A 27,688-nucleotide genomic window follows, 5' to 3' on the forward strand; every position below is an offset into this window, starting at 1 on the left:
GAGTGTGTGTGAACAGGCCCCGCCCTTTTTGTACTACATTTGAACCGTACCGTAACGATAAACAACCAGTAAACCTGTCTGCTCTATGCTGCTTCATGGTCTTACCCCCCTTCCCCTCCTATTATCACCCTCCTACCCCCCCCTCTCTCTAACGTCCCTCTCTCTTGTTCCCCTCTTTCCTTTTCCGTCCGGTCCAACACCAAAGATTTTCAAACATGATTGAAATTAATAAAGTTTGGCCTCAATTACAAAAGGGGTTTATTCAGACATACCTTTGGTTTGTCTGAAGATGAATAACCCCTCTTGTTAGAATAAAATATGTCCAACACAAGAGGCCCTCAGCTCTCATCTGTTTGCCTAGCTGTTGGACAGGACAAGTTAAAAAAAAAAAAAAAAAAAAAAAAAAAAAAAAAACTATACAAACGTCAAAAAGAGGTTTCCTGCTTCCAAAACACAAGTTTTATTGTTCAAAGACCACAAACAGCAGCTTTACCACCCAAAACACCTGAACTCTGAGAAAACTCAGACTGATTTCCTCTGAAGGCTACAGCAGGGACATGGCCTGCAGGTTCTCCTTGATGATCGTGTCCATGACCACCTGAAAAACCACCTGGATGCTGGAAGTATCCGTTGCCGTTGTAAAGTGGTGGTAGATGAGCCTGCTGGGGGTTTTGTTGAGAGAGAGAAATCTGGCAGTGATGAAGCGAGCGGCAGAATCCACATCCCGGTCTGCACCTGGAAGAAGGTGAGGTGGGGGCGTGCATCAGGTTTTAGGAGTCCTCGTCATGTTGGTCAGACTCAAACCCTGCAGGGTCTGTCATGAACCTCCCATCTTTATTTATTTTTAGATGAAGTTCTAACCCACAACACAGTTCTGACGGAAACACAAAGCCTCTGCCACAGACAGACAGCTGGATCATCCGTCAGAACCAGCAGACCCACAGAACAGAACCTTACAGTTCTGAAGCTGCATTCATCTTTTCTTCATCTGTAAAATCCACACGTTTCCATTCTGATATAGACGGACAACGGGACAATGCAATGTTACCTAAATGCTGAAAATGTGGCTCTCAAGGCATTCCCAGGGGGCAGATCTCAAGGACCCAAACTAAAGTACCCCCCCACCACCACCCCAGCTGAATTGAAGAGTTTTTACAAGAGGACCACAAAAAAATAAATAAAAAAAAGTTGTATTTTAAAGTAAAAACAAAGCCATCATCACCAAATCATTGAAAGAATATAAAAAAACCCTCTTAGAAGAATGTGTGGAACTGCAGCCACAGCAGGGGCCCCTCCAGCATGAAGTCAAGCTCTTTGTCTAAGTCAAGCATGTTTGTACTTTGTCACCAATCTCCTTTTCTAAAAAGCGTTTGCCAGGAGTGGAGTCATACTCTGATGTATTTTCAAAGGTTATCAGCGGTCTTTTAATTATGATTATGTCCTTTTTGGACAAAATTAAAAAAAGACCTAGGACATAGTTTCTGCAGAACAGCAGGAGTTGATCCGAAATTCCCTCTGTTGGCGTGAAGTAACCCCGTCCCCCACTGTAACTAGTGTATTTTCGACATCACAAAAAAATATTTTTCAAACACCATATTTGACTAAAGATATACATACAATGAGCTGAATTTCCTTAGTTTCCATCATTAGAAAAATGCCACAAAAACATGTTAAAAAAAACACTAAAAAGACAATTTTTACAGATCTGTCCCCTTACAGGTCCAACTGCCAAACAACCCTCTCCCCCGATTATGCAGAAAAAAAGCTTTATTTAAATACTAAACATTTTTCTTTACAGTTGGACTCTTTACCATGGGGAACAAATGAGAAAGCTATTCTTTCTGAATCCATCTCCCAGTGGACATTTAGGGAACTGCAACATTTAGTTTCCTTCACATTTATGAAGGGGTGGGTGGTGGGGTGGGGGATCTATGATGACTTGAATCCTTATCTTACCTTTAAACTGTGGCCAATAGAAGCGCAGATGCCGTCCCGAGTGTAAAATCTTGTCCTGAAAAAGGTCGATCTTGTTCATGAATAAAACCTGTAACACAAACATGGAAGCATCAGCAGGGAGCTGAGAGGCTCTGAGGCGGGCAGGAAGATGGCAAACAGGCTCATTTAGTTCATTCAAAAATCTCTATTAATCCCTGACAGGACATCAGAAGCTGTACTCTGTCGAGTTCTGGTGGTTACAGCAGAGGGCAGGATGGTTGTTTGGCTCATCTGTTTACTACCAACAATCTGGTAGATTCTTTCCTCAGAAATGTACATATTAAAGCAAATAATAACAATCTCGACTGCCTTAACCCTTGTGCTATCCTATGGGGTCAAGATGACCATTGACGTGTTCTCCCTACCATGACAAAGGTGGATAAATGTGAAGAGGATTTCATGTAATCCATGGACACCAGTGAAGATCACAAATCATTGAAGAAAAAAGGTTCAGGGCATTGTCATGTCGGGTCCAGATGACCCCACTCCCAATGTGAAAGTGCCTAGGATAGCACAAGGGTTCATCTATATAATAGAGGATGATGGTCAGTCTGCAGCCATGGAGCGCGTCCATCTGGATGTGCTCCCTCAGACCTGTGTGTTTTTGCAGTTTGAACTGACTAATTAAAGACATCAGTCGCTCCCTTCTCTGATCGCAGACCAAACGCACACGGATAATAACGGGTTATGAGGCGGATGCAGAGCAGCACCTCGGTGTGTAATTATCACTGGCCAGCCTCAGCTGAGAGTTAATTGAGGTGGAGGTTACAAATCTCCCTCCCACATAAAAAAAAGCTATCATGAAACACATTTGTTTAATGAGCCTGTTATCCATGTGAACACGCAGGTCCGCACACACCCGGCCACGTAAACACGCCACTCACTGGCTTTCAATTACTCATTTCGCTTTAATGAAGCTTGAAGTTTTTCCTGATTTTAAAACAAACTGAAACTTTCTGCAGTCAGTGTGTGTGACAGCAAAGTCAGGTGACTGGTGTGATCGGGGATTTCGGCCTTCACAGCTTCAGCAGATTGAATAAGAGCAATGTTCAGGGTCTGCAGGAACACGGCAGAGTTCAGCGCCGAGCGCATGTCCATCAGCACGCAGAAGCAACCCACTTACAGAAGCTCATTACACGACTGTTTTAATGCCATCATTTACCGGAAACAGGAACGGAAAAACTGGGAGAGGGGGAAATGCCCAGCCCAACCTGATTACACGACTCTGTTTAATGTAGAGCGACAGAAGACTCGAACCGTGAGATTAGTGTGGAAACAGCATTGACCAGGCAGCTCCAGGTCACTCCGGGAATGACCAGAAAAGAGTTTATCCTTAAAAGCTACATGCATGAAAACCAGATCCTCCAAGTTTCTTTGACCTTTTTGACTCTTAAGTTACCAAAAGACACGGTCTGCTCCTGGCTGGATACGTCAAGCTCAGGATTTAAACAGAAGCCACAGAAATATGAAAGATTAACTGCTGGAGATTTAAAGATTTGTGAGTCTGATCGGCCTCTACATCTTTCTTTTTTTTTCTTTTCTCAGTCAGCTCAGTTGCATTTCTGCAGTCAGGCTGCATTTCTGCTGTTGGACTGCATGTCTACGGTCTGCTGCACTTTTGCAAGTCTGTTTGACTTCTGCAGCCGAGTTACATTCCCGCTATTGCGGCTGAGTTGCATTTCTGCTGTTGGTTTAAACTCAACGAGACGCAAGATGTTGGCAAGATGGAACTAAAGTCAGTTTTGTTTCAGTATGAAACAGTTCTCACAGGTTTATGGACACCACCATCACCAAACTGTCTTCAATGCAGCCGCTACCACTTGATTGGTCAAAAATGTTAAGAGGGTGGGGTTCAGTGAAAGTGCACGAGGGATCAAACCTGGATCCAAACGGCATCTCTGGTCTTAACGGAAGACAGAAACAACAAATCTGCTTTGGATTTTCAAATATTTGATGGTATACTAATGAAATGAAATGGCATTGGTTCTGTTGTGTTGCTGTGTAGTTGTTTTAAAACATAAAAGTTTGGAATCATTTAACCCTTGTGCTATCCTATGACCCTACCCTCACATTGACGTGTTCTCCCTACCATGACAAAGGTGGATAAAGGTGGAAAGATTTCATGTAATCCATGGACACCAGTGAAGATCACAAATCATTGAAGAAAAATGGTTCAGAGCATTGTCTAGTGGGTCTAGATGACCCAACTCCCAATGGTAAAGTGCCTAGGATAGCACAAGGGTTACACACACTGCCTCAGAGCTCAGGTTCATGGGGCAAAGGGGAGTCTTTTCTGATTCTGAGTCCCCTTTTGCAAACTTAAGTCAAATTCCAGGTCAAGTCTTGAGTTCAGTTGCTATAACACACGTGTTTTATAGTCACAAATGATGGATTGTGGGTTTTTCTAATACCCACAAAAACAACTGTTTGGTGTTTGTGTGCCCCAAAAAGACAACAGGGACGTTAGATCTGACCGTAAACCCAAACATTATTCACAAGTCCTAAAGCTCAAGTCTCTCCCAGTGATGATGACTCAAGTCAGTCTCAGGTCCAAGTCTTCATCTCTGTGTTCTAATGTGCACAGGTTCAGCTTTTATCCATCCATTAGACCTGGTCAGAACAAGGCAGGTCCACATTTTGTGTCTCAGATGTTTTCCTTTCCTTTCCTTATTTTAGATCATTAAATCAAGACCTGACCGTCCCATCCTCATTAGCTCCTAACAGCTTCAACAGGAAGCAGAGAATCAATGTTATTCATTTCACTTGTCAGTGGTTTCATTGCTGTGGCTGATGGGTTGATGGTCAGAGCCCTGCTCAGAGGCACTCCGTCATTCACACAAGCATAACTAATGTTTATAGCTGATCTAACACAAGATAAAGACTGAAAGTCTAACATTTCACTGAAGTGGAGGTTTTAGCGAAAAACCTCATGAAACAGTCATTTTCACCTCCTCTATTGTCAGATAGGAGTGACTTTAAATCACACCCACTTTCTGCAAACAAGCTTTTCTCCCCTGAGATTTCTACTGTTTGGTCATTTTTGTGTTTGAATTAATTATTCCTCCTCTGTTCTCTTGCATTTGGATGCTCCTATTTTCTCCAAAGGGGCCACAAACTAAAACTGACCTGTACTTTTTTTCCGGGGAATACAGACCCCATAGAAACTGCACCCACATGACCAAGATGCTGTAGTTTCTCATCAGAACTGTCTAGAACGGTGCATTTCATGCAACCGTAACCCTTGTTCTATCTTAGATGACCCCACCCTTACATTGACGTGTTCTCCCTACCATGACAAAGGTGGATAAAGGTGGAAAGATTTCATGTAATCCATGGACACCAGTGAAGATCACAAATCATTGAAGAAAAAAGGTTCAGAGCACTGTCTAGTGGGTCTAGATGACCCAACTCCCAACGTTAAAGTGCCTAGGATAGCACAAGGGTTAAATGCATTCATACAGTGATGCAGCTCCATTGGAGTGGAGACGTTTGTTTGTCAGGAGAAGAGCAGAAGTCTCTCTGATAGCTGCAGAAATCTTCTGAGCCACTCACAGGTTGCTTCACAAAATATGAAATGAGAGGAATCTTCATATTTTGTTTCCATGATTCTGTCACAAATCAAATCCAAACCAAAGTCTGGCGTTCCGTCAGTTTGGGTTTCAACCTCCTTCTGTGCACTTAGAGAGGTTTTCTTTGATTAGCAGAAATGGACCAACACCAGTCCACATGTGCAGGCAGGGCAGGAGGGCCCTGAAGATCAGACTTTGAGCTAGAAGAGCAAGAACTTTAGCTGTTTCTCTAACAGGAAAGCAGCTACACGGATAGAGAAAACAGCGTTTGTGCACACCAAATGGGACAAATGAGGGAGCAGAAGACCAACACCCGGCAAACAAACTCCTCCATAGAAGCACGATTAAAACATGTCGAGTGAAATCAGGGGAAGCGTTGACCGCCAGCAGCAGGTGTCTGGGCGATGCTGAAGAGCTCCTCACCATTGATGTGCTGCAGAAGAACAGGCTATTGCAGATGGAGGAAAAGAGATTCATGCTCTCCTGAAGACGATTCTGCAGGGAGAAGACAGAGAGCAGGAATCAGCTGCTGAACGGTTCATCATCTGAGGGTGAAGTTCTCCAGTGGAAACCAGCTCCTGCGTGAATTTATGTCTGAATTGTCATCTTAATTCAAATCCAGGTCTCAGCAGATATCTCCGTTTCCTGAATCATCTTTAGCTATACAGATAAAACTCTACCCTGATTTGAGGAGAACCCTTGATCGGAACTCTGGACTAACTTCTTCCTTTGAGTGGCCTCACATTTCCAACCACACTGCATTTACCAGGTTTTTGTTCTTCTGTCCATTTGCAGCTGCTGAAAGGGAATTTGTCACATACACAGCAGCCTGAAACCTGTTTTCTTGATGCTTTGATCTTTTTCACTGTTTCAGCTCCAAATGCACTGTCAGCCATCATCTTCCCTCAGTCTTTACAGCAAACGTATATTATGGCAGCCCCAGCCCCCAAAAGCTTCCATTTAGTTCACTGAATCATGATCAGAAAGTTGGATTTTGGTTTAATCATCAGCCTCACAATGATTTTTCTTATTTTTTAAAGTTGGATTTTGGTTTAATCATCAGCCTCACAATGATTTTTCTTATTTTTTAAAGTCTCCATCTGTCATTTTTCTCGTTTCCTATTTTCTTCACTCGTTCTCTGCACTTAAATTTACTTTAAACACACTGTTGTAAAATTTTTATTGCAGCAAAAACAGGGAAAATCCAGCATTTGTTCCATCCTAACGTCCATTCTGCAAACCCTTAAACTTCTCAGCTGCTTGGTTCTCTTCTCCTTTTTCAGATTCTTTGAGGTGAACAACAGAAACGTCACAAAATGGAATATTCCTGCACTGTTGATAGATTATTAAAATCTGTCCGTCTTTCTCACCTGAACCTGTTTCTGTTTTTGGAAAAAGAAAAGAAAAGTAATTGGAAGGGAAAAAATGGGTTTGTTCTGAATATCTTTATGTTCCCTCGTTACATATACAGTTGGGCAAAAAAGTTTTTAGTCAGCCATCAATCGTGCAAAAAAAAAAACGTGTTAAAAAGATGAGTGAGGCCTGTAATTTTCATTATAGGTACATCTCAACTATGAGGCCAGATTTCTGTCCACAGCAATACTACAGTAAAAGCATGTTCTTAATGGTTGTTTGTACGGATCAGGCCTGAACATTTTAATTGTTTTAGTCTTTTGTTTGTTTTAATAACTTGTACAAATGGAGCCTGGGATTTGACGCAGCGAAAGTAAAATAGGTCGGACTCTACGGCCCTGGACCTGCTGCTGAAGTTACTGTGGTTGCTCCAAAGCTGAGATCATCCGACAAGTTTATTGGCCTGCCTGGAGTTGAATCTGTGAGGAGCACAAGCTGCCTCTCAGTCCTAATTCTGAAGTCAGAGGGAGAACAAAATGTTTTATTCCTAACAGAGCAGAGAACAACAGAACCTCTGACTCTTGTATCCAATAAGTCAGCTCATTTTAAAGGCAAAGCGGCTGCTGGTCCGAGAACAGTTGGACAGGAGCATGGTCACCATGGTTGCCATGGTTACAAAGGTCCTTCTTCTCTGTCTAAAGATGTCTGGACAGGGAAGTTCTGAGTCTCTGGAGGTTTGGTGTTGATTTGGTTCCTTTCCCGTCTGATCTAGGCTTGTCGTCGTCTTTGACATCTTCTTCCTTTACGAAGTTCCTGGTGTTCTCTGTAGGAGAAACATCTGGACTCAGATTGGGCCAGCTTGTCCGGCAGCCAAGGCCATGGTCATATCCATGAGTAATGCAGGCTGAGGGATGAGGATCATCTTTCAAAGGTCTTCTTTACTCCTGACACTCAGAGATTCTTCAAGTTCCTCTGAAATCCTTTCACTTTGGGGTTGATCATGTCACAGACCAGGCACCAGGTGAAAGTTTCTTCTTTGTTTTTGATTCCTCAGTCCAGCTGTGATCTAGATGACCCCACTCCCAATGTTAAAGTACAAGGGTTACAAATGTGTGAAATCTGTCTTCTGTTGGAAATAAACATTTCTTTATTTATTTATGTTCCAACCCTTGGTTGGTTGCTGTAATTTGAAACATCAGACGTCTGTTGGACCTTCAGGTGATTCAACAACACACATGAAAACCAGGCGTGTTCCCGGGAGTGTTCCCCTCATCTGCTGCAGATGTGTCTGCATCCACTGACGCCTGCGGCTGCTGCATGCAGACACTGCACTCCTTCACCTGCAGTCAAGACGCTCATCTGATCCAAAAGGCTTTGGCAGCTGCTCTGATGGCAGGTCTCCTGACATCTAAACTGATCACTGCTCCGGCACTAAGCTGAAAGGGGCCCAGCATCAGCAGGAGCCCAAGGGATTCTGGGAGTTCTCCTACCGTGTGGGGGTCTTCCAGCAGCGTCATGTCATATCCACTAAGAGACACCACAAACAGCACCACTCTGACGTCCTCGAAACAGCCCATCCACTTCCGGCGCTCGGTTCTCTGCCCCCCCACATCGTACATCCTGAAAACATGAGGGGTGGGGGGTGGGGGGCAGAGGAAGACTGATGAAAAGAAAGACATGATTCAAGTTTCTCCTTCAGCTGCTATTCTGCAAATCATCTCTGCGCTAGAAGGTTCAGGCAGAAGTTCCCCTTACTCTGCTGTGACCCCCCCCCACACACACACACACAGCAGATGGACAACAGTGATGGGGGGTCAGGGCAAATATGGCACGTTTGTGAGAGGGAGGGCAGTCGGGCAATGCTGAGGCAGGAAGAGGATGTGACTTTTCCTTGAAAAGTAATCAGATTACAGAGGCAGCAGAGATGTTTTTTGGAAAATGGGTGTGATGTTTGCAGCTCTGACACCACTTTAACCCCTTCATGCCGTATGTTGTTATATCGCGTTAAATCGAGGATTCCACTTCCTTTAGCATCACCTTGAATGAAAAAAAAAGAATATTTTTTACTATAATTGGAAATACTTTCAGGCATGAAGAGGTTAAATAAAATATTTTATTTGAAATTTAAAATCCGTTTCTGTTCATCTCCTTTGATATTTTAAAGTTTTATTTTATGAATTAACTTGTTTAGTTAGCAGACTTTTTAACACCTTTATATTGTAACGTGTTTTTGTTGGTTCAGATTTGATGGGAAGGTTCCTCAGTTGTTCACATTCACCTTCAAACCTGAAGGTCTCATCAGCTCCTTCCTGATCAAGCTCTCTGGGGTTCACGACTCTGTTTGATTGGGAGCTAAATAAAATCTATCAAACAAATTGAAGTTTGAATAATGGTTTGTAGAAGTGGGTGGAACAATTCACTTATAAAAATGATTTGAGTCCTATCATAATTTGTGGTTGCCGACACATTCATAGTCGATATTGGTTCATTTCCGATCCGATTGGATCCGATTCACTGACTTGAAATCGATTCAACCAGTGTGACTCAGAGATAAATACCTGGGTACTGAACAGTGCAGGTGAAGCTTTCCAGGTTCCTTGTATTTCTTGCTCTTATTAGAACATTCTACTTTTCACAAAGTGGACTGGAATCATGGCTTGATCATCTTTTGCTGCATCACGTGTGTGTAGTCCGCTCTGATGCACATTATCGTTTTTTTACATTGTAATAAAACCCAAAAGGTATTTTCTATTATTGGTTATAATTGTTTTATTTCCCTTTCAGAGGATGTTATAATGGTTTAGGTTGATTCGATTACCAACTTGCCTCAAACAGATCGATCTAGTTGGATTGTAGGGATCAAATTCGGTTCATCGATTAATTGTTACACCCTCTGTTTGTAGAGCATTAATTGTAGAGCATTAATGGAGAAGAGCTGCATTTGTGCAGATAAATAGTCTAAATTCTGCAAGAGCAAACAGAGCCGCTGAGGTTGAGCTGCAGACGTGGTGGTGGTGGTGGTGGGGTGCTCACTGTGAGAGGGAGCTCAGCTGTCAGTGACCTCAAGCACTAACACTTCATCAGAAAACTGGCAGACATTCAGATGCTCCCAACAGCGCAGAAACACGCGGCCTCTTCATCACAGGAATCAGAGCTGCTGTTGGTCCGGACGGCGTGCGCACCTGAAGACCCTGATTGTGACGGACGTGTCCTTTGCAGCAGAGTTTCCTGCACACTTGAATCACCAGCAGAAGATTGGATGAGCTTCATGTAAGGTCAGGCGTTTCCAAAACACACCACCTCTACCAGCCCACTGAACTGGAGTCCGCCTTTTCAATTTCAACCCAGAAAGGTCAACGTCCTCCAGGAAGATGGATCCCAAACACAGCGGGACACATATGACACCCCCCACCACCACCCCCGACCATCCATGAGCTCCTCTGTTGAGAGGACGGGAGGGAAAAGGCAGAGGAGGAAATGAAAACAGGGGAGGTCTGTTAGGCAGCAGCTTTATCAAACATCAGGATGGAAGGTGGGGGTCCAGGGTTTATCAAAACTGATCAGCTGAAACTCTTCAGCCGACAGCAAATAAGACATTCACGCTAACAAGACAATCCTCCAGGATTGGCATCTTCAGAAGTGAGACTGAAGCCGTTACCAGGACACGTCTGCTTCAGACCCTCCGAAGTTCCACAAAGCTGTGAACACCTCCAGATGAAACATCCAAAGGAAAACTGAACTTTCAGCACGTATGTCAAACAGATCCAGTATTCAGAGCTGTCCTCAACCCCACCATGGTGACCACTCTGCCCTACTGTTACTACTGGGTCCTGCAGTAGCTTCACATTTGTAACAAGCTTGTGTAACCCTTGTGCTATCCTAGGCACTTTAACATTGGGAGTTGGGTCATCTGGACCCACTAGACAGTGCTCTGAACCTTTTTTCTTCAATAATTTGGGATCTTCACTGGTGTCCATGGATTACATGAAATCTTTCCACCTTTATCCACCTTTGTCATGGTAGGGAGAACACGTCAATGTAAGTGTGGGGTCATCTCAGATAGCACAAGGGTTAATGGAGAAAAGAGTAAATTGTTCTGTTCATCTCTGCTCTGTTGGGAATAAATCTTGACTTGTGTGATTTGAGGGATTTTTAGTTTTCATTTATCAAATTAAGAAGACACACTCAAAATTTTCCAGGATTCCAGATGTGTTTCTGTGAACCCGTCCGTCTTCATATCGGAGCTGAATGTGGAGTTTTCCTTCATAGATGACAGAACAATCATCCAGAGGCTTCAGGGATCATCGGCTCACATGAAAGGGCGGACAGACTAAAGAGCGAAGCCAAAGTTTCCCGTCAGCAAAGACCAAGAACGACACGAGCGCCCACGAGTGAGGAGCACGACCGGTGGAAGCGGGCCAGCTCCATGATGCTGCAGTCACTGCTGAAGCAGCTCATTACTGCCAGCAAACATTTGTTCTTCAACAAACTTCCAGATCCATCTGCCTCCTCCTGACACCCACCCATTTAATGACATTAATTTATGTTAAGCCCCTCATCAAGCCCAGGGGGGCCGGATCTTCTGAGCATGCGCTCAGAGTGACGCATGTCAGTTTTCTGGATGCTATCATCTATTTCTTCAAAAGAGCAGAAGATGAGGGGGGAGGGGGGGTTGAGCGATCCATTCAGTGGCAACACCTGAGACCCCCCCCCACACGCCCCCCAGCTCAGAAACACATCCTCCATCTCTTCAAGGTGATGTCATCTAAGTTTGACAGGATAAAGGAACAAAATGGAAAAACTGGGATTGGGGGGGCGCAAGCGGCCTTTATCTAAGCGGGACAGCCGATGAACCTTCAAACTTCTCCCTGAGGAGAATCAAACGTAGCGAATGGTGACAGACGCGTCACAAGTCTGAGACGCAGGACGCCATGAGGATGTCAGCACACCGACGCGTTTATTTGATGTGGATTTTGTGTTTATATGCTAAACAGAGAGAAGGAACTTTATGGTCCTGCAGACGGGAGAAGCGAGGATAATGAAGGACGGGCTGGAACGGAGGGACAACTAAGTGAAGAAGCAATAATCTGATTTACCACAAGAGTTTGACAGATATGCACAATAACACGCAATAACAGCGACACACAACCTTCAGAAAGTGCAGGCCGCAAACACTCATCTGTGAGAAGCTGCTCTCTGAAGCCGGTGTCAGAATGAGAAGCAGGTTCCTCACTTATTATGACTAATCTGATGAAAAGGACCCACGTTACTGTGCAAAAACAGAATAAATGTGAAAATGAATCAGCGGTAGATGTTTTGCACTGGATTAAACCAGAGCCCCCCCCCCTTCCTAGCTGCACCTGTCAGACATCTCTGTTTCTGAGTACTGCCTGAACCTCCTTCATCATCTCACCTTTAGGAGGTCTACACTACTAGATCTTTGAGGTATCATCTTCATACTCACCTTACCGCACTTAAACTTACATTGAAACGTCTGCACAAAGCCACACCCCTGTAGCGTCACTCATGACAACATTGTCTTCAGCTTCTCTTCGTTCATGGACCCCATTTATCGGCATTTTAGTGAAGTCCACAGGACCTTACTGTGTAATTGTTTGTGTGGTCCTTTTCCCTCCGTCCACATGTTCATCCATCGTTAGAACTAGATGAATGGGACCCCACCCAGCTATTGCTGGGAGAAAGTGGGGTACACCACACCACAGGTCGACAGTCTGTGGCAGAGCCACAGACTCATGCACACCTAAGGACAAGTTAGAGACACCAGCTAAGCTCTGATGTGGTCACTTTGCTTCCCCCCTGTTGTCTGTCAGGTTTTAGTCAGTTTGCTCCGCTTGGGGAGCTTGATATTAAATTCGGATATTAATTTTCTGCTGGCTGTAGTGAATTCTTTTGGAAACAGAAAGAATACTCAATGGGGTGTCAGGTGAGTAGGACTGGTGTTGACGTTTATAATGCAGTTTGGGGACTGCTAGCTGTATAGCTTTGCTAACTTTATTCATCTTTCCTTTTATTGATGCTTGTTTCTGACGTTGGCTCCTGAATAAAGTTGTTGGTAAAAGAGCGATGTCTAGATGTTTGTTGCATTCTCAGTTCTTATTTTTTGTTGAGATGGCGTGCTTCTTGCTAACAGATGCCTTAGTGTATTAAATTTGCCTTCACCTTTATTTGTTCTGTTCCCTCATATCTTCTGAAGGAGATCGGCATTGAGAGCCGGGCTGAATCCGCCAAGGAGAGTCTCCTTCATTGAAGTTGTTTTTCTGTTTGTTTCTTTGAGGTGAACTGAGGGGTTGGAGTGTTATTTCAAGTATCTGCCTGGTTTCTAATGAGATGGTTATTCTTTTTCATTTATTTTTTATCTTGGTATATTCACTGGTTACTTTGTAATATCTGGACATGAAATACTTTTCTATTCCTAAAAAGTATCTCAAGAAGAATCTAGAATATTTTCATGATTATTATATTTTGGAAGAGTTCAAAGGTCAAACCCACCCAATCGTGCTTCAGGGAGAGTTCAGTCATTCCAAGATGAGGTTTGATGATGATGATTGAGGCCTCGCATCATCGATCACAGATCAATGCAGGAGTCTGACGTCTACTGATAATACCGAGCATCTTGCTCTTATCAGCAGGGCTTGCATGTGTGTGCATGTGTGTGCAGTGAGCTAATGACCAGTAGAAGTATTGATATATTAAATCAAACTGTCCATCAAACTCTCACTTTTCGGCTGCAGTCAGAGATAAGAGCGTGATGAAGAGCACAGGACGAGGTGGAAGCTGGACTTGGGCACAGCGGTGGAGAGCAGTGAGTAACACAGTATGGGTAACATAAAGCAGGCCAGGGCCAGAACTATAGAGGAAGTCTTGTGCTCATTGAAAAATGACAATGAATTGAGATGCATAAAGTGAAGATATATTTACAATGTAAACTAACAAGATATCAGTGAAAAGTTTATGGAAAAGACGATTCTGGTGTCCATATCCCTTTAAATGTTCAGAAGTCCAGTTTCGTGAGTTCAATGCGATCCAAATTCAGAGGGATAATCTAGTTGGCCTCCAACACAACCACAAAACCAGTATAAGGAGGTGTGTATGCTTCCTATCCCGGCCAGATATAGGCATGGGCAAGAGGGGGGTGACCCCCCCAAATGCCGTGACTGCCTCCCCAATTGTGACGGCCCGCTCCACCTAAAATTTGAAAAACATTTTTAAAAAATGATCAGTGCCTTCTCTGTCTTCTTTTCAAAGTAGCTGCTGGTTGGTAAATACAGAGGAAGGGCGTGGCCAATTGCTTCACCTGCTTGCTGCGCGAAGCTGCAGATAAATTTGTAAATATGTGGGAATTACATCAGTCTTTATTTTGTTCTGGACACCACTGGAAACACAAATTCATATGATGGTTTCTCAGATCGCAGCAGCATTTCCGCCTTCAGCGATCATCGGGAGCTTCGCGCTCCGCTATGCGAAGGCAGCTGGCGGTCCAAAGAAAAAAGCTTGTCCGCGGTGCGTTGGGAGGAGGACCGCAGAAGGCGGACATGGTGCTATGTAGTCCTGAGAAGCTGTGGAAACTCATCAGAAGTTCACAACCAACTCAAAGCCGTCTTCTCTGCCGCTAACACAGTCTGTCCAGTGGTCAAGTTAACTAACCAATCAGATGGCTCAAAAAAACTAGGAAGTGCCCGGTGTCAACCTTGTTGAACATTTGACTGACAGATTCTCCCAAGACCCCTTTCAAGTGGTAGGAGTGTAGACTTCCAACAAGCTCACTCCTGACTGCTGAGAGGGGTTGCCCTAGAAACGTTGACTCAGAACAACTTGTACCAATTGCTGCTTACTGAGGATACCTGGCTCCAACATGGCGGTATTCATATTAAAATGGCGACTGAATGACTTAATATCGTTAGAGGCAGAATAAGGCCATTTTCCATGGGTGACATCACACTCGCTCTGTCCAGTTCTCTTCAAAAGTCCATGCTCCTACCACCCAGTCCAAAGTTGTTGGGTCTCAGTTTTACAGCTCGAGTTGGGCTTCAAGTAAAGGCCCGGCAGATCATCGTCTGTTGGGAACATGGCATGTTCCCCATTGTGACAACGGGATCTATCCACTGCTCGTCCAACTTGCTTTACAGAAGTCACACTCATGTAAGAGTCATGTCTCTCGACAGTAACATCCAATTCTGTGATGGCCCCCTAACAGAGCGATGGCTTAAGCACCAACTATAAATCACATCAAGGCTGCAGGATGAAGATGTACCTGAAGATGAGATGGTTGACTTTGAACTGGGTCTCGATCACCCCAGTGGTCCTCAGCCGCACTCTCAGGACGTCTGCCTCTGTGGGCACGTAGTCTGGAGACGTGATGCGACTCAAGTTCTCAAAGAAACTGGTACACAAAGGAGGGAAGGTTAAAGACTTCACAGGGAAAGGAAATCATTCAAACAACCTGTAGTCACACTGGAGATCAAAAGAGACATTAAAATTAGTCGCTGGTTTGCAGCAACCTTCTCAGTGTGTGTGTGTGGGGGGGGTTACGGTGCACTGTGATAAGGCAGAGTCCCCGGGGGCGCTGCAGCAGTCATTCAGTCACAGGCAAAGCTTTTGGAAACTGATAAACTGCTAAATGAGTCTCTGCACAGACATTACTTTTAGTTTTTAGGAAACATTGCAACCTGACGACAACAACAAAAAAACACTTTTTACTAAAAACAGAGAGAAATAGGAAGATTCTTTAGAGATTATTGGAGATTTTCTCTAAAATGAAGAAAACACGCGTGATGATATCAAATGAAGAAAAAACAAGAATACTCTGCTTATGTCATGTCAGTAAACAAAACACAAATACAAACAGAGACACAAAAACACACACAAGTATACAAAAAAGCACACACATATCACGAATACACAAAAACACAAATACATGGACGTACAAGAATACACACACACATACAGAACACAAATACAAACATAGATATACAGACAAACATACCAGTTTTTTACATAATTATACAACAAAAACACACAATTACATAAAGATACACCAAAAACACACACAAAAACTAATACAAATGTACACACACACCCATACACACTCGAATACACACAGGCACATAAAAAAATCAAAAACGAAAACACACACACAACTAGCTTAATTTCCAACATGAGTGATCAGTTCATGGAGGACGTTCTGAGAGAAGTACCATGTTGCAGTCCAGAAAACGGTTTCATTTTAATGCATGTGACACTAACTGGTGTGACTGTGACACAATCAAAGGTCGTTGTGTGCGTTCTCCTCGATGTCGAACTCTGATGCGCTATTCTCTCAAACAAAGCTGAGTCCAGGTTGATCTCAGACAGGGAAAAATGCATCTCATTACAAGATAAGTGATCTGGTTTGAGATCAAGTCTGAGGACTTTTGGGTCGGAATTCTTCCCACAATGCTTTGCTTGAAGCTTGGAAGTACAGATAAGAACAATCAGGTATCACCACAAACAACAAGTGTGGATGTGACCTCACAGGGGGGTGGGGGGTGTCTATGGAGCGCAGAGGGTGATGCTGATAAATTGTGGATCTCAGTGGAAACCAGGGGGCCTGACATTGGAGATAACTTCACAACGAGGGAAGGGATGTGGACGGCCTCCCGCTGGTTCTCTGCTCCGCCTTCCGCCCCATCAGCTTTAAAGCATCATTTCTGCATCTAATCTCCCATTTTCTTCAGCCTTGCTGAGTTCAAACAAGTCGGACTTCTGTTTAAATTTAGGCTTAAAGGCTAAGAGGTTAAAGTGGCACCAAGCTGCTTCATCAGCCGAGCATCTGCTGCAGCTAATGAGACCTGTTCCCCTCAGCGCCGGGCATTTGCAGAGTACTCACTACAGCGCAGAGTCGTTCAGCTCGTACTCGCATCCCTGAGCCGCCGCCGCTCGCACCCCCTGATCCGCCCACAGACAGGACAGGGCGTGGCCCACAAACGGAAGCAGCACCTGCTCTTCATCAAAACACCGCCCACACGCCAGCACACAACGGGCGTGGACCTGCGGGAGGAAGACACAGAGAAAGATGAAGATCGGGGGAGAAGAAGGCCTCAAAGGGATGGACAGATGCGAGGATGCAGAAAGTAATGGGTGGATAGATTGACGAATGTAAGGCTGCACAGATGAATTGTTGGAGACGGAAAGAGGTGGTAACTTCACCAACAAAGTCTAATCAAATGTAATCAATTACACCCCAAACTGACACACACCAACTCCTGCTGATTTTCAAGTCATAAGAATCAGATTCAGTGATAAGATGCTGCCCTCTGGTGGAGATATAGGTGAAACAGAAGCTTGGGGTGGGGGGTGGATACGGGTGGGGGTTACAGTGCAAAGGAACAGAGAAGGGAAAACGGCGTGAACGTCTACCTTGTTCCTGCTGTTAGCCAGGTTGATGTGGAGGAGACCCATCCCATGGAGGACAAACTTCATGGAAGTCAGGAGGTTATCCAGAACCGCTGGCTGCAAAGGTCAAAGTTCAAGACAAAAAAAAGTCTATCGTTGTGTCCGAATTCCTTCTGTCCTCACTATAAAGTGCACTAAATAGTGCGTTTGCCAATTTGTAGTGCTGTCCGAATCTACAATTACAAAATTGAGTGCCCTGAAAATTTCCCAGAAGTCTATGTGAAAAACCAGTGTGCTTCAGTGTTCACTGTATTTGCGAATGTAGACCACAATGCATTGCGTCAGAACAATTTTTTGCCAAAAAAATATATTTAAATGTTATTTTTTAATAAACCATCAACACTTTTAACTTCAAAATGAAGTGGACTCAAACATAATCATCGCAAAACGCTCACATCAATTAGATTTTAAAATCGTGAAATCGATGACGTCACATTCACCATTTAAAAAAAAAAAAGTAATGAGCATGGTGTCTGAATTGCTTTTAAAACTACATAGTGCCGCACTATATAGTTTTTTGGTAGTTAGGGGTTAGGGTGGGAAATCAGACACAGCCTAAGAAAATTTCCTGCTTTGTGTTTGTCAAAGGACGGACGGCTTTAGGCCACACACAAAAAACAGAAGTTCATGAAGATGGACAAGATCAGTAAAGGGGGAGTTACAGGGACAAGAAAGAGAAGAGGAAGACCAGAGCGGAGGTCAAGAGGACACAAAGGGGGCGAGTGTGACTGATGGACAGAGTAAATGGTAAATGGCTTAACAGTCAAGGCAAGGTGGGGTTCAGTGTCTTGCCCAAGGACACTCTTCCGATCAAAGGTTGACCGCCCTACCACTGCACCACGGCCGCCCAAAGTAGGGGATGGAGACAGCTGAAGGCCAGGTTTAACTTTACAGTTTATCAAAAAAGAACTAAACTCAGAAGTTTTTTTCAATCCTGTGAACATGACGCATGAAGGGGGACGGCACATGGAGCGGAATTTGCTAGACGCTCTTGAAATATGCCAAACTTGTGGGACTAAGTTGACTTGAATACACCCCCCCCACTAAACAAACTAAAACATGTGCAAAAATGTACAAATCTGAGTCAAACTGGCAGCTTTTTCTTTAATTACCAACAGCTGTAAATGAATAAGAAAAGAAAAAAAAATTGTAAGACATAAAAATACTGGAAGCCGGGCTGTAGGTGTGTTTATTTTTGGTGTAAAATTGAACTTTTAACGCAGGAGTCAAAATAAAATGGCTTCTTTTTGACACCAGTCTCTAATGGGGCTCGGAGGAAGTGCAAGATTCAATAGTTTCTGCTTCAAATACTGAACAGAAGCTGGATGTTGGGTGGATGCTTCTAAAAATCTGTGAAATCGACAGGTTGGATCCAACAGGTCTTTTGTTTTCCTTCATGTTGTTGTTTCAGGGCTCCAGACTGCGAGCAATTGGTCGCATTTTGCGACCAAAATTTGAGAGTGTGCGACTGAATTTTACATCCAGTCGCACATGTGCGACCAGTAAATTTGCTTCCCCCACCCTTCGTATTTTTTATACATCAAACGTGGAAGGGGCACATCAATGATCAATGAAATAATCAATGAGACGCAAGCCACACGGACGCAGGCAGACACACACACTCGCGCACATACTCATGAAACGCGAGCACGTACACTCTCGCGTGATACCTGTCTGTGAGGCGGCCACTGCGTGTGAGAAGAATAGGGAAAGCCACTGTGAGTGGCTAAAATGCGTGGAGGGGGCGGGGCCTAGAGATAATCGAGCGCGCGTAAAAATCTGTGGGAAGGAAACTGAGACAAATATCACAACCTGATATCTGCGTCTGAGCTATGGGTAAGCGAACTATTGATTCGTTCTTCCGACCTGCAGCTAGTGTACCAGTGCCAGAGTGTACAGCAGGGGTCTCAAACTCGCGGCCGCAGGCTATTTGCGGCCCCCAAGATGATATTTTGCGGTCCCCGCCTTAATATGAAGGTTTAATGTTACTGCAGCCCGCCAGTTTGTATGAATGACACTTTTTCATCGTCGTGCACGGAGCTGACCAACCAATCACAGTGGGGTAAATGACTCTTGGGGGCGGGACAATGACAGGGTTTGAAAGCAGGAAACCTGACAGCCCCCTCCCTCCCCGGGCCACATTAAGAAGTTCCTTACTTTCCTTTTGAACGTATTTATTCGCTCGTAATTTTCTAAATACATGCAGTCCGTGCTGAACTTTTCTCTGGGCCGCACAGACCCGGAGGAAGGTTTAGGTTTTGGTTACGGTTACGGTTACGGCGGCACATCAAACGGGTTACGGCAGCACACCGCTCCCGTCCCGCGGGAGTCGGGTCAGCTGAGGAGAATAAATGTCCCACACCTACATGCGTGACAGCCAACGGGGCTTGAACTTTAAACACGTGCGGGCAAAAACAACATTAGTTTTAGACACACTGAAAACACTTGGGGAAAATGCAACGATAGACGTGTTTGAGATGAACCAGCACCTCGCCTGGATCGTTGGGGACACCAGGCGGGGGGGGCTGAGAGATGAAAGCGAATCTGCAGCAAGACTGAAGGACAACAGTTGGAGTTGTCCTTAACATTCAATTTAGTTTTAATATTATTCTCCCCCTTAGTATGATCTGTGTTATTATATATTTTATGATTATTTTAATGTTTTGTGATGTATGTAGCCTTTTTTAATGAATTGGTATTTTAAATTATTTTAATTAATCACTCCACTACAAAAACCATCAGGACACATGTCCCATAATGCATTGTTTTGTAGTCTCTAGTTTCCAGCTGTGTCCGGGTAGGTTTGCCCCTTGCTCCCATCCCTTTCTCGCGATATTTTTGTGATGATTGACAGTTGATGTTGGAGCAAAAACAAAAATATATGTCTCACACCAGGTGATCTGCGCAGCGTTGAGTTCACCTGGGTGATCTCAAACACGCTTGTTGTGCATCTTGGCTGCACCTATTTGGTGTCACAAAGATAGATTTCCATCAGTTTTCTTTACTTATTTGTACTGTCATGACAGCGATGCTTTTGTCAGTTTACCTTCTTGTTGCATCTTCAAAAGTGCAGAATAAAATGTGACACTGAATTTGAAACAGCACATTGTAATTTCTGCATCTATTATTAAAGTATTTATTAGTAATACAGTGGAAATTAGTAGATTTGGTTAGAATGTTGATTTACGGTATGCGCCCCTAAATTTTCTGGTTGCGCCCCTAAATTTTTCAGTTAGGGGCCACAGTGCTCCTAGTGAAAAAAGTTAGTCTGGAGCCCTGTGAGGGGCTGTAAGCTAGCAAGAGAGAGTGTAAAAGGGTCAGGGGAAATAAGTGGAGGCCTACTGCAGTGTAAAACTCCCGCCTACAACATGCACGCCTGCAAAAACGTCCAGTTTGGGCTCAGCAGCCGCTGTTTCTGTTGATAATAGACACGTTCTTGTTAGGAAATGCTCTGACACAGGACAGCTGATCTCTTAGCTTAGAGAGCTGGACCAGAACAATAGTTCTCTGTGCCAGACTCACTAAACCTCCACTGAAAGTACCCACAATCCTCAGAGATGAGGCAGGTGGCAGCAAGCAAAGGGTTTAAGGTGTGACTATGACTGTTCACTTGATATTGCTTTAACGCCGGTTCCTCCACTTTTTTCCTTTTTGATATTTTCATTTCTTCTTTGCTGACATGCTTGCAGTGTTTGACCCAAAGTGTGCACATAGTTTGACAGATAAATGGGGAGTGCACACTTTTAGGACAGTCTTCCTTCCTCATCCTCTCCTATTCAGTTCATTTGTCACGCTCTGGTCTGTTGGAAGTGTCTGCTTTTACTGACCTGCCATGTCTGTTCTCCCAAATGAGGACACGGCTTTCACTAAACCACCAGCCCCAAATCTATTTCTTCAGATGTTTAAGGCAAAATGTTTCTCACTTTTTCCTGATCTTAGTAGACCTTTTGTTTGGGAGTTAATCATTTGACTAGTTTGACGCTTTGGAGGTTGAGGATTGTTTGCTAACCCAACCCCTGTTGGATCTTCACTCATGCGGAGCAGAGCGCTGCGGTCAGCTCTCGAGTTTCTCCTGATTGATAGAGACCAAAACAAACACAGGGCTCCAGACTAACTTTTTTCACTAGGAGCACAGTGGCCCCTAACTGAAAAATTTAGGGGCGCAACCAGAAAATTTAGGGGCGCATACCGTAAATCAATATTCTAACCAAATCTACTAATTTCCACTGTATTACTAATAAATACTTTAATAATAGATGCAGAAATTACAATGTGCTGTTTCAAATTCAGTGTCACATTTTATTCTGCACTTTTGAAGATGCAACAAGAAGGTAAACTGACAGCACCATCGCTGTCATGACAGTATAAATAAGTAAAGAAAACTGATGGAAATCTATCTTTGTGACACCAAATAGGTGCAGCCAAGATGCACAACAAGCGTGTTTGAGATCACCCAGGTGAACTCAACGCTGCGCAGATCACCTGGTGTGAGACATATATTTTTGTTTTTGCTCCAACATCAACTGTCAATCATCACAAAAATATCGCGAGAAAGGGATGGGAGCAAGGGGCAAACCTACCCGGACACAGCTGGAAACTAGAGACTACAAAACAATGCATTATGGGACATGTGTCCTGATGGTTTTTGTAGTGGAGTGATTAATTAAAATAATTTAAAATACCAATTCATTAAAAAAGGCTACATACATCACAAAACATTAAAATAATCATAAAATATATAATAACACAGATCATACTAAGGGGGAGAATAATATTAAAACTAAATTGAATGTTAAGGACAACTCCAACTGTTGTCCTTCAGTCTTGCTGCAGATTCGCTTTCATCTCTCAGCCCCCCCGCCTGGTGTCCCCAACGATCCAGGCGAGGTGCTGGTTCATCTCAAACACGTCTATCGTTGCATTTTCCCCAAGTGTTTTCAGTGTGTCTAAAACTAATGTTGTTTTTGCCCGCACGTGTTTAAAGTTCAAGCCCCGTTGGCTGTCACGCATGTAGGTGTGGGACATTTATTCTCCTCAGCTGACCCGACTCCCGCGGGAGCGGTGTGCTGCCGTAACCCGTTTGATGTGCCGCCGTAACCAAAACCTTAACCTTCCTCCGGTTCTGTGCGGCCCAGAGAAAAGTTCAGCACGGACTGCATGTATGTAGAAAATTACGAGCGAATAAATACGTTCAAAAGGAAAGTAAGGAACTTCTTAATGTGGCCCGGGGAGGGAGGGGGCTGTCAGGTTTCCTGCTTTCAAACCCTGTCATTGTCCCGCCCCCAAGAGTCATTTACCCCACTGTGATTGGTTGGTCAGCTCCGTGCACGACGATGAAAAAGTGTCATTCATACAAACTGGCGGGCTGCAGTAACATTAAACCTTCATATTAAGGCGGGGACCGCAAAATATCATCTTGGGGGCCGCAAATAGCCTGCGGCCGCGAGTTTGAGACCCCTGCTGTACACTCTGGCACTGGTACACTAGCCGCAGGTCGGAAGAACGAATCAATAGTTCGCTTACCCATAGCTCAGACGCAGATATCAGGTTGTGATATTTGTCTCAGTTTCCTTCCCACAGATGTTTACGCGCACTCGATTATCTCTAGGCCCCGCCCCCTCCACGCATTTTAGCCACTCACAGTGGCTTTCCCTATTCTTCTCACACGCAGTGGCCGCCTCACAGACAGGTATCACGCGAGAGTGTACGTGCTCGCGTTTCATGAGTATGTGCGCGAGTGTGTGTGTCTGCCTGCGTCCGTGTGGCTTGCGTCTCATTGATTATTTCATTGATCATTGATGTGCCCCTTCCACGTTTGATGTATAAAAAATACGAAGGGTGGGGGAGGCAAATTTACTGGTCGCACATGTGCGACTGGATGTAAAATTCAGTCGCACACTCTCAAATTTTGGTCGCAAAATGCGACCAATTGCTCGCAGTCTGGAGCCCTGCCTCACAACCCCAGCCTATCATTAGGGCGGTCGTGGTGCAGCGGTAGGGCGGTTGAACTCTGATTGGAAGACTGCAGGTTCGATTCCCACCCTGCCAGCCCCTGTGCCGAAATGTCCTTGGGCAAGACACTGGCACCCACCTTGCCTCTGGTGGAAGGTTGGCGCCCGTGTTCGGCAGCATTTTAATATCAGCTACTGATTCACCACTATTGCATTCTATATATATCCTCAATCATGAGACAAATGTCCCAAGAAAAACTTTAAAAACACTATTTTTATTGGAGTGGGTCTAATATAAATGCAATAAAGCGTTTAAATGTGACAGAGGAAACAGTTGGGAACTTCATGCACATGCATGTGTGCGCATGCACAAACATGCATGCGAACAGGTCCCTGCACATGTGTACAAAAAAACTCTGCTGCAGTACTGGCCTGAGAGCAAATGTATACATGTGGAGGCACAAACTAAATGAACTTTTGTCCAAACAGAACTGAAGCGATGATGAAGAACAACTCTTCATCATTCTTCACACCAGAAAAAAGAAACACAAACTAAACAAACTGATCAGCAAAGTTTTGATTTGTGGTACGAAGGGTTTATTATGCTCCCGTGAGTCCTGCCTTCATCTGTGAGTAGAACACTCACATATTCATGAAGATCACACTACAAAAAACAGCTGTGTTCCTTCAGAACACCGCAAAAATCTGACCCTGTGGTGATGGTATCATGATATGGGTCTAACAGCAAAGTGATGCTCACATATTGTACAACACTGTTATGTCTATTTCTAGCATGAAGTAAAAGAAAATGTGATGAATGGAATCAAATTTATTTATTAAACAGATCCATTTCCTCCAAAACCCTCTTAATTAATGAGTTAATTAATGATAACAAACTAGCCTTAACAGAAACATGGCTCCAACAGGATGACTATGTTAGACTGAATGAAGCAACCCCCCCCCCGCTATAATAACTATCAGAAATCCAGGGAAAGGAGGCGTTTTAGCAGTAATATGGTAAATGGCCTATACTTATATAATGCTGTTCTACCTACAAGGCCCAAAGTGCTTTACAGTCAGACACACATTCACCCAGTCACACACTGGTGGCGGCTCCACTGCCGAACACTGGCGTCAACCTACCACCAAAGGGAAGGTGGGGTTCAGTGTCTTGCCCAAGGTCACATCGACTTATGGGCATGCAAGGCGGGAATCAAACCTGCAATTTTACGATCATGGGTCGAACGCCCTACTGCTGCACCACGGCCAACAACCTAGCTTACTTGTCAGCACTAAAGTCAAACATGTTTATAACTCCTTTTAAAGCATAATATTGTCTATAAATCACCCAAACAGGAAGACTCAAAAAGCAGTTTTATTCATAATTATTAATCCTATCTATGCTTTACATGCTGCCCCTGGAAACATAATTAGGAAACACTGCATTAATTTTCTCTGTTATGCAGATGAGATGCAGTTGTATTTATCCATTAAACCTGACCAGAATGACCATATAGAGAAACTGAATGCCTGCATCAGAGACATCAAGACCTGGATGACAATTAATTACCTTCTACTGAACTCAGAAAAAACTGAGGTCATTATACTAGGTCCTAAAAACCTCAGAGATGCTCTGTCTGCTCAGATAGTCTCCCTGGATGGCATAAGTATAGCCCCCAATTCCACAGTTAGAAACCTTGGGGTTTTATTTAACCAAGATTTCTCTTTTGAGGCTCACATACTGTATTACAGGCTTTTAAAACTGCATTTTTTCCACCTGCGGAACATAGGTAAGATCAGAGATAAATTCTCTAAAAGTGATGCTGAAAAGCTCCTCCATGTATTTGTTAGACTGGATTACTGTTACTCTTTGTGAGCAGCGTGTCCTAAGAGTTTCTTAGGGGCGGCAGTGGTGCAGCGGTAGGGCGGTCGACCCATGATCGTAAGATTGCAGGGCAAGACACTGAACCCCACCTTGCCTCTGGTGGGAGGTTGGCGCCAGTGTTCGGCAGCGGACATTCACACCAGTGTGTGAATGTGTGTGTGCATGGGTGAATGGGACTGTGACTGTAAAGCGCTTTGGGCCTTCGTAAGAAGGTAGCAAGCGCTATATAGGTATACGCCATTTACCATTTAAGAAGTCTCCAGCTTGTTTCAGAATGCAAAAGCTAGATTGTTAGCAGGAACTAGCAGAAGAGATCACATCACTCCTGTGTTAGTTTCACTTCACTGGCTCAGTTGAATCAAGAATCAAGTTCAAAATCCTCCTGCTTATCTATAAGGCCTTGCAAACGTATGACCCCATCCTATATTAAAGACCTCTTACTGCCTTACCACCCAAACAGAACACTTTGCTCACAAAATGCAGGACTGCTTGTGGTTCCTAGAATTAATAAAAGTACGGTTGGAGGTAGAGCGTTTAGCCACCAAGCCGCTGTTCTATGGAATATGCTCCCAGCTCATGTAAGAGAGGCCGACACAGTTTCTCTATTCAAAGTTAGAATTAAAACATTCCTCTTTGGACTGGCTTATTGTCAGACTAGCTAGTATTCATAGAATATTACCTTGCTGTTAACGTGGTTAAATTAAACTTAATAACAATAACTATTTGTTTTTGGTAGGCTGCTAATAGTTAAAAGCTGGGGAAACTATGGTGCACTGGGGTTCTGTCCTCTATTCTCATCTACTTCTACTTCTACTCTCCTCTACTCTTGATCACTATGATTTTTCCAGAATCCGTTGTTTTAGGAGTTTTTCCTTACCAAGAAGGAGGGTCTAAGGGCAGGGTTTAGTTTAGTTTAGTCTGTTTAGTTAGTTCATTTTAGAATTTTCCTATTGAATATATTTATTCACGATCCTTATGATTTAATGTTTACTTTACAATTACTGGTACGAAGGCCATTGAGACAACTGTTGTTGTGATTTTGGGCTATATAAATAAAATTGAATAGAATTTTCCTCAAGGTAAAATCCTTTTTTCGTTTTTTCTTTATATTCCAAAAGACTATGTTTACATTGCAAGGAAAATAAGGAACATGGAAGACTCCAAACTCTGTCAACCATCCTTCAGTTTAAACCAGAAGTTTAGAAGAAAAAGTTTTTACAATTTAGGAATTAACTAGTTTTAACCGAGATCTTCTGCTGAAGTCCACCTTTTGAAAATACACGCGCGCGCGCGCGCGCCCCCGTTTCTCACCTTGAAGCTGAGGAGCTCGTGCCCGCTGAATCCGCCGCTGTGGATAATCTTCATCTGTTTGACCAAAGTGCTCTTCCCGCTCTCCGCCGCTCCTGCGGGTCGACACCAGTCGGTTAATGCCCGGGTCCGAGTGCGGGTCCGAATCGAACCGCAGTCTGCTCTCACCCAGCAGCAGGACTCGAACCTCCTTCATGTCCCTCTTGGCGCACTCCAGCAGCTCCCGGTCTATCCCGGCGCTGCGGATCCTCGCCTCCCTGTCCTCTGGAAGTTCGATTCCCAGGCACAGCCCCATCCCCATCATGTCCTGTCCGACCTGCTGCGGACTTCAGAACCAGAACCCGCTGCAGAACTTTAGGACCAGCCGGTCCATCAGACTGAGCGCCTTTTGCGGTCTTGGCGGGACTCTCCAGAGGAGGACCCGTACCCCACCTCCTAAAACAGAGGGCCCTCCCCCTGCCGCTGCCCACATGGAACGGACAGCCCAGCCTCTTCCCAGGAAGTGACGTTTGTTTGTTTACAGCTTTACCTGAGAGCCACAAAAGCAGGTGAGCAAACCCTGCTGCGCATGCGGCGTACGGAGGCTCAGGAAAGTCTGATAAAAGGCCAACTTATTACCTAAATCCAAACTTGTCCTCCAGATCTAAGCTTTACAGGAACCCTCAAAGCCCTCAAAGTGGTTTTGGTTTCGTCTGAATATTTTTCTCATTTCTGGTCCAAATCCTTCAGAGGAATCAAACCCGTGTCTGGACTTGAATCTCATCCCACTCAGACCCTCCCCACCTGAACATGAAGGAGTGCTCCGTTCTCTGTGTTCCGGCTGGAGAAGGTGATATTGTTTGGTGGATTGCATCTACTAATGGATCGGTGAGTCAAAGCTTGCAGAACGCGAAGAAGCGCTGAGTCAGCAAACATTTGAGCATCGGCAGGCAGCTGAGGGTTCTGAGAGTCTCACTTTCAGAGGGAAACACCTTTCTGGAGTTTCAAATCTACATTTGTTGATGAATCCAAACGTGTTGTGTTGTGTTGTTTGTTTACAGCGCTTAGCCAGTCAGTTTTCTGTCTGTGCCGCCTCCACCCACTCACCAACACCTGCTGGACATGTGTGGCAGGAAAATAAAACCAGGACCAAAGAACCTAAAGAATGAAAACTTTCATTTTCTGAATCTTCTGGC

General features: G+C 44.2%; 1 protein-coding gene across 1 annotated transcript; it reads right to left on the reverse strand.

The window, feature by feature from the left end:
• Window positions 1-436: 436 nt before the first annotated feature.
• Window positions 437-26,987, reverse strand: LOC101155991 (guanine nucleotide-binding protein G(o) subunit alpha). The gene is made up of 9 exons (XM_004066164.4): window positions 26,682-26,987; window positions 26,517-26,608; window positions 17,334-17,426; window positions 16,804-16,964; window positions 15,190-15,318; window positions 8,408-8,537; window positions 5,988-6,059; window positions 1,957-2,044; window positions 437-735 (listed from the first exon to the last, which is right to left on the reverse strand). Exons 1-9 carry the CDS (start codon window positions 26,815-26,817, stop codon window positions 545-547), a joined length of 1,092 nt encoding a protein of 363 aa, XP_004066212.2. The 5' UTR covers window positions 26,818-26,987; the 3' UTR covers window positions 437-544.
• Between the last annotated feature and the right edge of the window lie 701 nt (window positions 26,988-27,688).

The sequence above is a fragment of the Oryzias latipes genome, chromosome 1 (genome assembly GCF_002234675.1).
Source record: "Oryzias latipes chromosome 1, ASM223467v1".
In the NCBI taxonomy this organism is placed as follows: domain Eukaryota; kingdom Metazoa; phylum Chordata; class Actinopteri; order Beloniformes; family Adrianichthyidae; genus Oryzias; species Oryzias latipes.